We start from the raw sequence: 14,348 nt of genomic DNA, 5'->3' as shown, positions 1-14,348 counted from the left end.
TCCAATCATTGCTGTATACAGGGTGTAGTGTAAACCTTCCGACAACGTTTGTGAGCAGATAGAGCGCATTAAACTGAACAGAAAAGTCCTTTACCGTTTTGCAATTTTTGCGATAGTTATTAATTATTAAAATTTGCTGTATTAGTCTTCATGATTACTATCATATTATTTATGATAGTAACCATGAACTGTAAAAAAAATTTCCATAATTCCTCCTTGGTTCGCTTACTATTTATTACCATAGTAATTTTTACTATAAAGTTTTCTCCGTATATTGTGTATCGCAAGCATTAATTTTATTAAAAAAATATAAATTTCTTACTTATTTAATTTTTAATTAAGAATATAAAGTTAAAACTAAAATTTTATTTCGTTATTTTGATTTTTAATAGATAAAATTTTTTAATGTTCTTTGAAAGAGTATAAATTCCTTTTTCGAGCACATGAACAGTTCCTTCTAAAATTTATGACAGTTTACGTTTAAGACTATCATCAAGAAAATATTCTTTATTAAAAATAATCGTTATTTACTAAAAAAGAAAAAAAAATTTACTAATTATTTTAAGCATTAGAATTTGTATTTTTTACACGGTGATTCCAATTTTAAAAAAACTATAATGTCAAAAATGTTAGCTGTACTACCAAAGACAGCGATCACAGTCAAAGAATTACGATTTTTGTTTTGATAACAAATCAATATCAGAAGAAACTCTAATAAATTTCGCTGATTTTCTTGGCGATCTCATATTCTATCGTGGCACTAATGAAGTAGTCAACATCCAAATGAATTCTGGTCGTCACACGTCAACATATTTGTATAAATTTTCTTATGAAAGTAAAACTTACATCGGAAAGAAAATAATATTCTGTTTCCAGGTAACGTCATTATTTTATTTAAAACACAAAACCACACAAAAGCTTTTAATCTTCTAAGAAATATGAATACACTCATATCACGCATTGAAACAATGTTAAATAATGAGTCTGAGTGTTTATATACAGTTCTATGTGAAATCGAATGTGTACCAAACATTCAGAAATATTTCACTTGAAAAGATTAAATATTATTTTGCAGAATTGACAAATATTAAATATTACTTTGAAGAGAAAATTTTATCTATGTTTTTAAGATTAATCTATTATATGATATTATACAAAATATTTTCCAGGAGTGACTCATGGCGAAGATATTTTTTATTTATTTTATCCTCATAATCAATGATTTCGATATGCCACCATCTGAACTTAATTCGGAAGATTATAAAATGATAAATCGTTTCACGCAAATGTGGACAGATTTTGCTAAAATAAAGTACAATACATTTAATAATTTTGCAAATAACTTGTGGAGATTTTAATTACGTATTAATAATTAATTTCAAATTTCAATTTATAGAGATCCAACACCTGCTATTACGAATTTGGCTCCCGTTAAATGGACTCCAGTGAAATAGGGAAATATATGCGATTATTTAAATATTGATATTAAACCTCGGATGAATCATTCGTAAAGAAGAACAACGGTGTGATTGGAAAAATATAAAACATAGGTTATGAAATTCTATCTGTGGTAAAACATTAGTTACATTAAAATAATGTACTTAATTTTTACGTTTGTGTAAATGTTATTTTATTATATTGTAAAAATAAAATCACATTTGTGTTAAAAGAGGGTTTATGAAAAAGTTATAATAAAAATTATTATTACTATTGTTTGTACCAATATTGTTATAAAATTTATAATGTACAGCCATATTAATATTCTTTTCCACATAAAATTTGAAATTTATTTTTGTTGCAAAAACGTTATTAATTAGAATAATGGTTGAGATATAAACAAATTATGGGATTATTAGTTATTTAACTTCACAAAGTAAACTTTACTTTAATAAAATTTTAATTTAAAACTTGCCTACAAATATGGTAAAAAATTAAAACTTGAGAAATAATAATAAAAAATATCGTGTATTCATTTTTCGCCCATTCCTAATATTTTCTATACTTGTTATATATGTATATAATAGAACTAGTCTAGAATTCCATCGTGAGAAAAATATGTATAGCAATTTAATTTGTTAAATTTATCTCAATGTATTTTATTTCTTTAATGACTTTTTAATGTGCATGTTGGATAAATAATATTTAAAAAAACGAAACAAATAAAACACTAAAGAATATAACGTCATTTCTAAATAAAAAGAAGTTAACTCAGAAGCTAGTTGAAAAAGCGTTAACTCGCGCGCTCAAATTTGTCGCTCCAATTTGAGTTAACAGTATGGCCGAAATAATTTTGGTGCTCTACCTACATGTGCATATTCATTTCATTTCAATATGTTTATGTTTTAAATCAAGCACCAAAATTATTTTGGCAGTACTGTCAACTGAAAATAAAATGAAAAATTTTAACAGGCGAATTAAAGCCTTTTTCAACCGGCTTCCGAGTTAACGCCCTTTTATTCGAAAGCGACAATACTGAGTTTAACTTTCTAACTAAGGCTGCGGTCAATTTAACGCTACACATGCTTTAAAGCGTTTGATTAACCAATCAAAACAAAGAATTTTACAAATTGATCAATTAAAGAATACTTCGAAGTGCTTGTAGCGTCAAATAGACTGTAGTTAAGTTGAATTTAAGATTAAAAATTATTTCCTTCGTTGTTTTTGACGCAAAGTGTATCATCTGGTTCTTTTTTTGTAATCTCATATTATAGACAAACTTATCAGAGTAATAAGATTATAAAATTAAATATAATAGCCTAGGAAATATTTTTTATATCTCAAATTCAAGAAGAATGCAGGATCTAATATACATTTTGTTAATTAATTATCATAAATACAATTGGCTTTTTAAAAAGTAGAATTACATTATACATCTATATATAATTATGTTCGATATACAAATGCATCACGTGAAATACCTGCCTTACATGTAACGTTACACTAAAAACAACAAACAAAACTTATATAGAATATTGTATGCGTGACATAACGCCTTAATTGACCAATCAGGAAGTAAAAACGAGTTTGCGCCTCTCTGCTTTTTAGGCTTTTAATGTGAAGGTCATAGGTATATAAGTAATACCTTTTAAAACTGCTATATATAAGATAAGAAAATATTAAAAATAAAAAATTTTAAACAAGTAAAAAAGACACGCAATTAATTTATATTTACTTTATAATTCCGATACAAATATTTTTCTTATTTAAAATCTGTCTAAATTTAAAAGTAATTTTTAATCCATTGATTATTATGCAGATTTTAAATTCCATGTATGCTCAATAAAAAGGATTTAGCTTTTCTATAATTATAAAACTCCTGACTTGATTTACATTTATAGTACATCGGGAAATATTTCTTCATATTCTTTGCACATTGGTGTAGCAACGTAGCGAGCGTGCATAATAAGACTTTATATATAATTATACGTTGAACAATAAGTCAGAAAATCAAGAACTTCGTTTACACGTATTATCAAGAGACACGATAATGGTTAACACTTGACTTGTAAACGCAATATAACGTCATCGCAATAAATAAAGTTTTATTGAATCATTTAATACTTAATCTCACTTGTCTTGAAATTGTCCTCTCCGAAAGTATACGTCTATTCAGTATAGATCAACAAGCTACAGATCCTGTTCTGTCAGTCTTCCAACGCGTTTATCATGGACAACAGCAGAATCGAAATCTACGTGCAGGAGGGAAAGTTAATTGGTATCCAAGAAAAAGGTGTCTATGGCGACTACTATATTGCTTTCCGAGGAATACCATATGCAAAACCGCCAATTGGAGAACTCAGATTTAAAGTAAGTAAACAAAATTCCATTATTACGAATAAATTTCAAAATTGGCAATTAATTTAAATTTAGATTTATCTAAAAATTATATTTTGCAACAAATTTTTACCGTATATCGAAAGAAGGTCTTATTGGTGTCATTATCATTGATAAAAGTATAGTAGATTAGTATCATTATTAAATTATCAATTTTATATTATAGTAACTATTTTTGTTCGACTTAAAACTGTGGTTTCAAGACCAAAAATTTACTCGATGCACAATTTAATAAACTTAAAAATGTATATAAAAAATAAGTGTAAATGCGTACAAAAAAATTTATGTATAAAAAATATAAAAAATATTAGCGTTAAGATTTAATTATGACTAAAAGTCATGTTTATTGATCAACTAAACTTATTTTATCAATTAAACTTTTTTTATCGACATTAAGTCGCTTAAAAAGTTTTTTTAAAAACAACCGCTACTGTAAAAAAATTATGATTAAATGATAGTAATAATATATATATATATATATACATCGTTTAAAGATATCTAGATGATGCTATATTCTTGATTATATGAACTACATCTTGTCTTTTGCTGATTACGTAAACTACATTTTTTCCGTATATATATATATATATATATATATATATATATATATATATATATACGGAAAAAATGTAGTTTACGTAATCAGCAAAAGACAAGATGTAGTTCATATAATCAAGAATATAGCATCATCTAGATATCTTTAAACGATGTTCGTGCGTATGGTTGATATGACTTATTGACTGTAGTATGTCAACAATATTAATGTAGTTGTTCTAAATATAGTTGGTACAAATTTATGTCGACCAAATGTTTTTTCCGTATATCAGTACATTATGTAATTATTACATAATTTGTTTTCCTTTCATTATTAATCATGTTATATGTTATCTGTTAGCTCTTGTTTTTGTTATGTGTTTTTTATAGATAAAAAATAAAATAAAATAATATAAAATATAGTTAGTAAAAAAAATCTTTTGATTAATAATACACCAGAAAAAATTATAATAAAACAATTTTAAAACGCAAGTATTTAAAAAAATAACTCATTTTTAATAATTAACTTTTAATATAAATTAATCTTTTAATTAATTAAATATAATATTTGCTTATAATATAAATTAGTAATTAAGTACAAAGGTATTCATTATAAAAGAGAAATATTAAAAATAGCATTGCCATCTAATCTCTTATTTATATGAAACTCAGAACGTTTTAATTTGTTAAATTTAAATTGTTCTCATTTAAAAACAATTATCCAAACGTAATTTTGCGTAAGAAAAAAGTTACTGCTTCTAACACAGAGAATTAATGGCGCCATGAACGTAAATTCTAAAGCATCCTCTGAACGTATTTTACACATTTAGGATCCGGTACCAGCAGAACCATGGACCGGTAGTAGAGACGCCTCGAAGTACGGAAACATGAGTGTTCAACAAAACCTTCTTACACGTCAAATTGAAGGCGACGAAGACTGCCTCTATTTAAATGTGTTCACCACAAAAATCGAGCCTGCTAAAAAGCGCCCAGTGATGGTGTGGATACACGGCGGTGGTTTCTCTATGGGTTCCGGTGATGCAACCATATACGGCCCTGATTACATCGTGCAAAAAGACATAGTTTTGGTTACCTTAAATTATAGATTAGGTGCTCTAGGTATGTTATTCGTTATATCCTGTGTAATGACTTATTTATGACTCATTTATGCCTCGCATTTCTCAACCTCTAACATAGTAAACGTTTAGATTTTTATTATAAAGATTTTTCTTGAATATTTACAGATCATACACTGACATATCAATATTTTTGCAAAAAAAAATATGGAAAGTTAAATCCTCCTCATATTTATATATATGTTTACAATCTACTTTTTATACTTTATATATAGGATTATTTATTTTGCCGTTCACACGATCATAAACAAATTATAGTACGATGAATTTCATTTAGATAGAAAGAAATCATCTGCTTTCAACTAAGAAGAATCAATTTTGTGAAAAAAAGATATAATAACTATTTCAGGTTTTCTAAATCTCAACAATAAGATAGTAACGGGTAATCAAGGTATAAAAGATGTAATCTTGGCATTGAAATGGGTACAGAAAAATATTTCACAGTTCGGTGGAGATCCCAAAAATGTCACTATCTTCGGTGAAAGTGCTGGTGGAGCCATTGTACATTGTCTAACTCTGACTCCGTTAGCCAAAGGTACGACATACTATTTTGTCGATATAAACCTATCGATATATTCATAATTTAAAATCCGCAAATTCTATCTTAATTAATCAGATTTATTCATAATGGAATTGCAATTTTTCATCAACAAGAATATTCAAATACTAATTAAAAATAACAAGTTCCGTACACGTATTAAATAAATGGTCAATCAAACAACTTTCTAAGAGACAAAAAGAAAAAGAAAGGAGGAAGGAAAATAAGATAAATATTTCAGTAAGACAAGATCAATCGCAAAATTAGTAAAAAATCGTTGATAACAAAAATTCGAATTGATACAAAAATAATTTTTGCATTAAAACATGAAGTGATTTGATGATGATAAAACTAATTTGTCTTATGACTGCGTTTCACAGATTTATTTCATAAAGCGATATCACAAAGTGGAGTCATGAGGTGTCCTTGGGCCTATACTGAAGATCCACAAAACTTAGGTTTTCGGCTTGCCGAAAAACTTGGAAAACCGACCAAAGATCCGAAAACCACTTACGAGTTTCTCAAAACAATCGATGCAAAAAAACTTATAGAGACTCAAGAAAATTCTCTATCAACGGAAGAGGTAATTATTTAACCCTAGGTAGACACCTATATTTTTGATACCTTACGTAGACACCTATGGGTCTGTGAGATTCAAAAACTTCATTGTTTAATAACAATGTTTAATAACATTGTTTAATAAAAATCTGATAACAAAAATGACAGAGTTTTGAAAAATCTTTCGGGTTCCACAGACCCAGTATATGTATCTACCTAGAGTTAAACATTTGATTGTAATTATACAAATACAATCAATTACAATATGCAGGCTACAGATTGTACGAATAAAATACTTCTTTTGATATCTTAATAACACCCTCGCAGGAGCGTAAACATCATGGCCTGAGATTTACGCCCAGTTTGGATCACGAATCATCGAATCCAGTTTTTCCAGAAGATCTAGAGACGTTTATGTCTCACGAGGTTAAAGTACCGTTACTTATAGGTTTTAACAGTTCCGAGGGATCTTTTATTGTAAGCAGTAACTTCATCGGACGTGAGTTTTGTTTATATTTTAATTAAGTATATTTTTAAATGCTTTAAGTTTTTATAAAAATCTGTATTTAATTAAAAATGGCATAATATTGAGATTTAGTAACATAGCAAGCACAAATAGACAATTGTTTACAATTAAATATATAAAATTTTCACTGATAAAATTGTATATATTTTACATCAAAGTAATAAATTTTAATTAATACATGATTTTTCGCAGGCATATATAAAAAATGTAATTATACACCGGAAATGTGTTTACGTCGATTATTTCTTAGTTGGAAAGAAGGATTGAAATATTCGTTACTTATAATGAATTATTTTGTGTGTGTGTGTGTGTGTGTGTGTGTGTGTGTGTGTGTGTGTGTGTGTGTGTGTGTGTGTAAGGATAATGATTAAAAGTTTATATATTTACCTATATAAAAGTTTTTAAAATTAGTTTTAATTTGTAGTCAACATAAACTACTTACTGATATATTTGAGATGCTATCGTATTCTTTGCGCAACGTACACTCGCAAACAATAAAACGTCTGGCTACACTACCTGCACTAGTTCAGAGTGTATCTTTTTTCCCAATACAAAAACATGTGGAAAAAAAGATACACTCAGAAACCTCTCGGAATTCATGTAGTTGGTATAGCCAGCCATTTTTGTTCGCATATATACAGCAAACAGTAATTTTTCCCCAAAAAACCAATTTTTCGAAAAAATCCCGGTTTTTTCTGATTTTTTCCAGTGATTTGAAAAAAAAACGGCTTTTTTAAAACTATAAAAATTATTTTAGAGACAACTGAAGAGGACATAAAAAAAATCAATTCTGATTTCAAGAGCGCTATACTACCTAACATTTTATCTATACTGCCTAAAATATCAATCACACCCGAGGACTTACGATCTCTATATTTTGGTGATAAAATCTTGTCAGAGGAAACTATGGAAAATTATGTTGATTTTCTCAGTGACGAGTTCTTCAATCGTGGTATAATGGAGGTAGTGGATATGCAGACAAAGCTAAAGGATAATAAAAATGCAACGTATCTATATCAATTTTCATACGAGAGTGAAAATTCTCCTATAAGAAAAATATTTCAAATTAACTTTCCAGGTATTATCACTAATTATATAATTTAAGACTTAAAATCTCAAAAGAATCTTTTAATTTTAGAGAATATCAATAATTATTCGTATCGTAATGCAATATAAAATAACTCATAATATTTCTAAATTTCTAATTAAAGAAAAAACAAAAATAATTCTGTTTCATAATATGTAAATAAATATTCTTTTAAAATATTTAGAAAATAAATTTATCGCGGTTTCATTAATAATCTAACAATCAATGGTTTGAATAAAAATATTTTATAGGTGTGGCACATGCCGAGGAACTGGCGTTATTGTTTTATCCTTCTTTGATAAAGGATTTAGGTATGCCCTTACCTGCCATTGATTCGAAAGATGGTAAGATGATGAATTACTTAACGCAAATGTGGACAGATTTTGCCAAAACAGGGTACGAGAAATTTAATTTCTTCTTATCAAACTTCAAAAATGTCTTTTTAATCACAATATTTCAATTTTATATTGCATGTATTAATAATTATCAATGTGATTTAGGAATCCAACGCCCACTACAAATGCATGGTTACCGATAACTAGTTCACCACAGAAAAAATACAATTATCTAAATATCGATATAAACTCACAAATGAAAGTCTTCCGTAAAGGAGAAGAAAGATGGAATTGGGAGGAGAGAAAAAATAAGTTACGGCGCTAAACTTAAACTACGTAGTTTAGGTTTCTCTATACTTTTTGCAATTACAATATTCTTTCTTGTTTTCTTTCCAAACATATATTTAAATGGGATGTGAACACTACCATTAATTTCTTTAAGTTACGGGTTGGTTTTAGATAATAGAAATATGAAGATTATGGAACTATATAGTTTCCGTAGAGATTTGTGTGTTAACCACAAGAAGTTTGTGAATTAAACTTAAGAGGAGCCAATAAATCATGCAATACTATTCGTCACTAACAAATAGTGTTGTAAGACTCTTCAAATAGCATTAATTGAATACCATTATAACTGAGAATTTATTCCACTAAAATTAATTATAAAATTATAATACAAATAAAATAGAAAAAAAAATAAAACATATTGTTGTTATTGTATTAAATTTTGTATGTTTCTTGTGTCATTAACAGAATACAAATCACTTCCAATATAGTCTCTCCTACATTTATTTTCTTATCCCGCACAGATTGTAGCTTTTTTTATATTTTCTGATAATAAGATATGCACGTGGACAAGTGTTACATTTAAAAACAGTTTTAATTGACTGCAGAATTGTCTTCCTCACTGAATTAAACTCTAACAACTCCATGTCAAAATTTTCCTTGACATTTCTTACAGTTAATACCTTCTATTTAAAAAATTGACTCTAAAATCGATTACAATATTACTTTACTTTCCTATCCATTGCTATAATAATATAATTAGAGATAAATCAGAAAAAAACAAGCAAGCTAAAAGTTCAATTTAAATCTTGTCGGCACGTACGTGAGATTGTACGAGCAATCAATTAATGCGTGCATACGTGTAACGTTTTCGATTAGCTGCATACTAAGTGACATATCGCGTTTGACTTAAGATGGAGCTGCCCTTGTATCGCAGCGGAAAATGATCTTCTATTTATTTTATGGACTTGGACACGTATTCAGGAACTTTTCGAAATACATAATACGCGAGCGAGATCAGGGTATATATTATGAAACAGTTCGGAATAGATTCCAACTGGAATTATTCCGTATTCCCTAGAAAACACAATAGAAATGTAGAGAATAATTGAACAATTCCGACTGAAATCCATTCCAAACAGCTTCAAAATACGTATCCTGATCTCACTTGTGTGTCGCGTATCGTACATTTCAGAAATAACAAAAATTTAAAATTCACAGTGACCCGAATCGTTCTCCACATTCGCTAAAATTTTTCGTTATCGAAATGTGCGCCACGAGCATCGATCCTATATTAATTTGATTATCAGCTAATCTTCGAGGGGAACAAAAAATATCTTTGTTTATGTTTATTATTAAATATTTACATGCTTAATAGTTTCATTAGATAACGTGAGTAAAGCGAAGGCTTGCAGGCGCTATTTACAAGATATATATGTTATACATCTAAAATATTTTCATATTTTATTTTGTTCGTTCGTTGTTCGTTCATTTCTTTTTAGCGTTATGACAGACTGCGATATACCTCACAGCTTGCAGATGTCTCATCTGCAAGTGATTATATGCAAATTTTATTTTTATCTGTCTTTTCACCTAGACAAAATGCTCGGCCTTATTTGCTGTTAGTATATGCGATGATGCAAGAAAGCATGGAATCTTCAAGTAAGATATTCTTTGACCTGAGAATCGAAATTAATTAACATCTTTTTATAGCTATTAATTTGTTTCGTGACCGAGTTTTTTGATTATTTGCTCGATAAAATATCATGTCATAAAAATATCACTTAAGACCGAATATGAAGACGTCATGCTTAGCGTCGTTGAGGCCTGGTAATACGGATTCTTATTTTATAAAATTGTTATCGTTGACGTTCCAATCAAGGAAAAATATCCAAGCAAGATACAGTTCATGGAAAAGTTTCAAGAAATACAAGAACGTGCAACCATTTCATACAATCATTTTAATATTTTTGAAGATAATCTGTTTATTAAACAAATCGAAAGAACGAAACTATGTAAGTAAGATTTATATATGTATTCTCTGCAATAATATTGTATTATTAATGCTTTGTTATTGTATAATTAATAATTTTGTAAGTCTAATTTTATATATGTTAAATTAGTAATACAATTATTTTAAATAAAATAATCATAAATTCTCATTGAAATATCTACTTTCTATTACAAAAGAAATTTCCCTAAAATTTTTCATTCAGCAAACGTTTAAAATGTTTTTCAAAGAAATAAATAAATATATATTATAAAAGTTACTAGTTCATTAAAATAAAGCATATCTTTAGTTTATTATATGTGTACGAATAAAAGCGTAATGTGAGTATATATATATATAACATAATAAATATTCTCTAAAACAATTTAAGTAAATCTATTATATATTATTTAATATTTATTACTGTATATTACATAGCAATATATTTTATAAGCAAATAGATGCATTCATTGCAACACGCGATAAATTTTTTCAAATAAATTCTCTTCCTATTTTTCGTGAAATGTCTTCCGTGAAAAAATTGTTTTTTAAATACGCGGTTTAGAGAAAGAAGTAAAAAATAATAGAATGTTTTTCTACTCTAAAATATAGGATCTTAAAACTTTTAAATTTCGGAATAAATTAAACGCGATGTTTATGTATCACTATATTAGCATCGCCAAAATTACCTTATTTTATGCTGAATAAATATGAGAAATATAAATAGAATGACACAATAGCGCCGATAGCGTTACTCTCTATATGTGGCCTTAGCCTACTGGTTCGCCGTTCGACAGTACTATTGCTAATAGAGGTACACATTAATATAGTTTGAATTATTCAAAATTAGTTAATATATCAACGTATATACGAGCATAGAATTTTATCACAAATTATAGATCGTGCGAAATAAACCTTTCATATAGTCAAATGAAGACAGCTCTTATTCGACAAGTTATTTGATAGCATTTATTTCGATATGTACCATATTGATTAATTTAGTACTTCTTGCTATAGATAAAATTATAAAAGTGTAAATTATTTCTTGTTATATTTAATGTAAGAGAAAAAGAGAAGAAAAATGTACAATAAGAGAGATTTAAAATGCTGAGATATGTTTCTGAAAAAATCTAAAGATAACAGTTACATTAAAAAAAAATATTGTTAATTTGATTAAATTTTTTAATTTGATTCTTCAATTTAAGTATTTATGCACTTAACTTAAATACATAAAATACTTGAACTTTAATTTAAGTATTTATATATTTCATTGAGATATATAAATGCTTGAATTAAAGAAATATAACCAAGTTGATAAATTTAATCAAATTAACAACTTTTTATTCTTAGTGTGCATAACTAAAACTTGTTTAACATTACGCAAATATTCCAAATATAAAGTAACAATAGTCATTGCTCACTAATAAAGCGATTGTTCATTGAAAAAAAAAGATATCATGTATAGCTATCAGTGTGTACTTACATGATGCATCAAAGCCAGTAATAAAATCAGGACATGGTATGTAAGCTGTTGATCCCGCTGGAGTGTTTGGCCAACAGGACCATCCGTCGAAAGTGAGTCGACAGTACGGTTCTGAAATAAAAGTTTGAGTAACAAATTATAACAGAACGGTCAGATCAGACCAATGACCTCGTAAAACGTTTGCTAACATTTTACAGCGCGCCGAGATTAAATCCCAATATATGTATATAAAAAATTGCAATGACATCGTAAGAAAAATATCATAGCGCCGCGTCAAATGGCTACGACAAATTGGATACATTTTTTCACGCAATTTACGACAGTCGTAAAAAAAAACAACGCGTAACATATTACTCATGATCACTAAAGAACTAGGAATATATTCCAACACACAGAAACCACATTCCCTATGTACACGAGATCCGCAAGAGACTCATAAAATCTTCTCGTTTAGGAGGATAAAACACACTCAAACCTAATCCGCTTCTTTCACAAATTGGAAGCCGCACATAAAATTTGATCGATTTATATTCCAGGATATATCGTATAAAAATATATACAATACATATCCTATTACATATTTTTATACTGATATGGAATATATAATATGATACAACAATATCTCAATATATTTTAATCTTGTTCAGGTTTTTTTTATATTATTTCCATATTTTAATACATTTTCCTTCACGTACATATAAACAATTCATAAATGCAAAAAAAAAGAGTAGAGAAACTCATGTATAAAAGGGTTTCTGTACTCTTGAATGAACTAACTTTAAGCTGTATTAATGCAAAATCACGTTTAAGGGATTCCATCGTGGTTACAAACTCGAGAAAGTTCGCATTTGCTCACAGGATCCAAGTTTCAAAGAAACCCTGATAACACAGATTTCCGAACCAAGATCTCTTGTGATTCTGCCAACTTTTATTGAAAATAAATCACTTTCTTCTTTTACTAGTATGACTAGACTGAGAATGTGACACATACGCAATTGTACAGAAAGAATAAACTGAAAAAGTCATGTAGAATATTTTTCTCTCAAATTCTATGTAGCAACATAACCGCACATTTCGCAAGGTTAATATTATAGAGCAAATTTTCCAGGATTAATGTTTGCATTGTTATAAAAATTTCAGACATCTGTTCTGTCACGTTTATATGTCGGACGTAGAACATCTCTTTTGTCTCGTATAAAGAGTACAGTGCAGAGTGTATTTTCGTAACAGATATCACTTTGTCAAATATTTCACGTCAGAATCTCTTTCTTTCTTTTTCTCTATTTCAAAGTATTTATATTTTAGAAATTCTTATATCTCCACGGATAAAATTGTTTTTAGGTACAATCAAATGAACTTTGTGTATCAAAAACGTGTCTTGGTAAGATCGCTCGCAAATAGTTCAAAATATACTCAGATAGCACAGAATGTTCTATATACGGACGTCTATGAACATTTGTACGTCTACAGAACGTTTTATAGAACGTCCTATGCTACTGGACAATGCGTATAAAAACAGACTTTAAATCTATAAGTCTTTTATAGTAAAATAAGAAAGATAAATATGTAGTAAAATTAATTTTCCAAATAAATCTTAACAAGTTTTATTATAGAATTTTTATGTTAAATTATTTATGTTAAATTATTCTATTAGAATGTTAAAAAGTAAGAAAAATTTATTTTCGGCAAAAAGCTTATGTTATTGTTAAATTTGAAATTTTGTTAAACTAAAATATCTCAAAATCATTAAATATAAAGTATTGAAAAATCTTATCGAAAAATGTCATTATAAAAATTTTTTGTTAAAACTAAATTTCTTACACACACACACAATTTCTAATATTAAAATTTATTTTAAAATAACAAAGATAAAAAAACGGGCATCTAAGAGTCAAGACATGGAAATTAGTGATCGAAAATAACATTTATAAAATATATTATAAATTTTAAACAGTTTCCTCCAGTCTTGTAACCATTTGTAAACGGTGATTGATAATGTATATCTTCTTGATTGACATCTGACAATTACTCATCACAGCCCA

At 27.7% G+C, this 14,348-nt stretch overlaps 2 protein-coding genes across 13 annotated transcripts in view; one reads left to right on the top strand and one right to left on the bottom strand.

Moving 5' to 3' along the window:
* Nucleotides 1-14,348, bottom strand: part of LOC105832154 (calcitonin gene-related peptide type 1 receptor) — a 101,981-nt gene that overhangs the window by 61,234 nt on the left and 26,399 nt on the right. For all 12 annotated transcript variants that reach the window (XM_036285428.1, XM_036285429.1, XM_036285430.1 and 9 more), the window contains one exon: nt 12,307-12,417. In XM_036285428.1, the coding sequence (XP_036141321.1) occupies nt 12,307-12,417 (111 nt within the window). The remainder of the gene's footprint in view (nt 1-12,306; nt 12,418-14,348) is intronic.
* LOC118645074 (esterase FE4-like) lies at nt 3,583-9,323 on the top strand. Its single transcript, XM_036285443.1, has 8 exons — nt 3,583-3,807; nt 5,199-5,487; nt 5,854-6,039; nt 6,423-6,625; nt 6,928-7,099; nt 7,884-8,204; nt 8,465-8,609; nt 8,714-9,323. Exons 1-8 carry the CDS (start codon nt 3,667-3,669, stop codon nt 8,871-8,873), a joined length of 1,617 nt encoding a protein of 538 aa, XP_036141336.1. The 5' UTR covers nt 3,583-3,666; the 3' UTR covers nt 8,874-9,323.

Source organism: Monomorium pharaonis, chromosome 4 (assembly GCF_013373865.1).
Source record: "Monomorium pharaonis isolate MP-MQ-018 chromosome 4, ASM1337386v2, whole genome shotgun sequence".
Taxonomy (NCBI): domain Eukaryota; kingdom Metazoa; phylum Arthropoda; class Insecta; order Hymenoptera; family Formicidae; genus Monomorium; species Monomorium pharaonis.
The sequence above is the reverse complement of the archived record's forward strand: the minus strand, read 5'-3'. Positions and strand labels throughout refer to the sequence as shown.

Excerpts from the sequence above, each read along its gene's own strand:
- LOC118645074 (XM_036285443.1), top strand. The coding sequence starts at position 3,667 with ATGGACAACAGCAGAATCGAAATCTACGTGCAGGAGGGAAAGTTAATT. Across the intron at positions 3,808-5,198 it reads TTGGAGAACTCAGATTTAAA|GATCCGGTACCAGCAGAACC; the intron begins GTAAGTAAACAA and ends TTACACATTTAG. Across the intron at positions 5,488-5,853 it reads TTATAGATTAGGTGCTCTAG|GTTTTCTAAATCTCAACAAT; the intron begins GTATGTTATTCG and ends TAACTATTTCAG.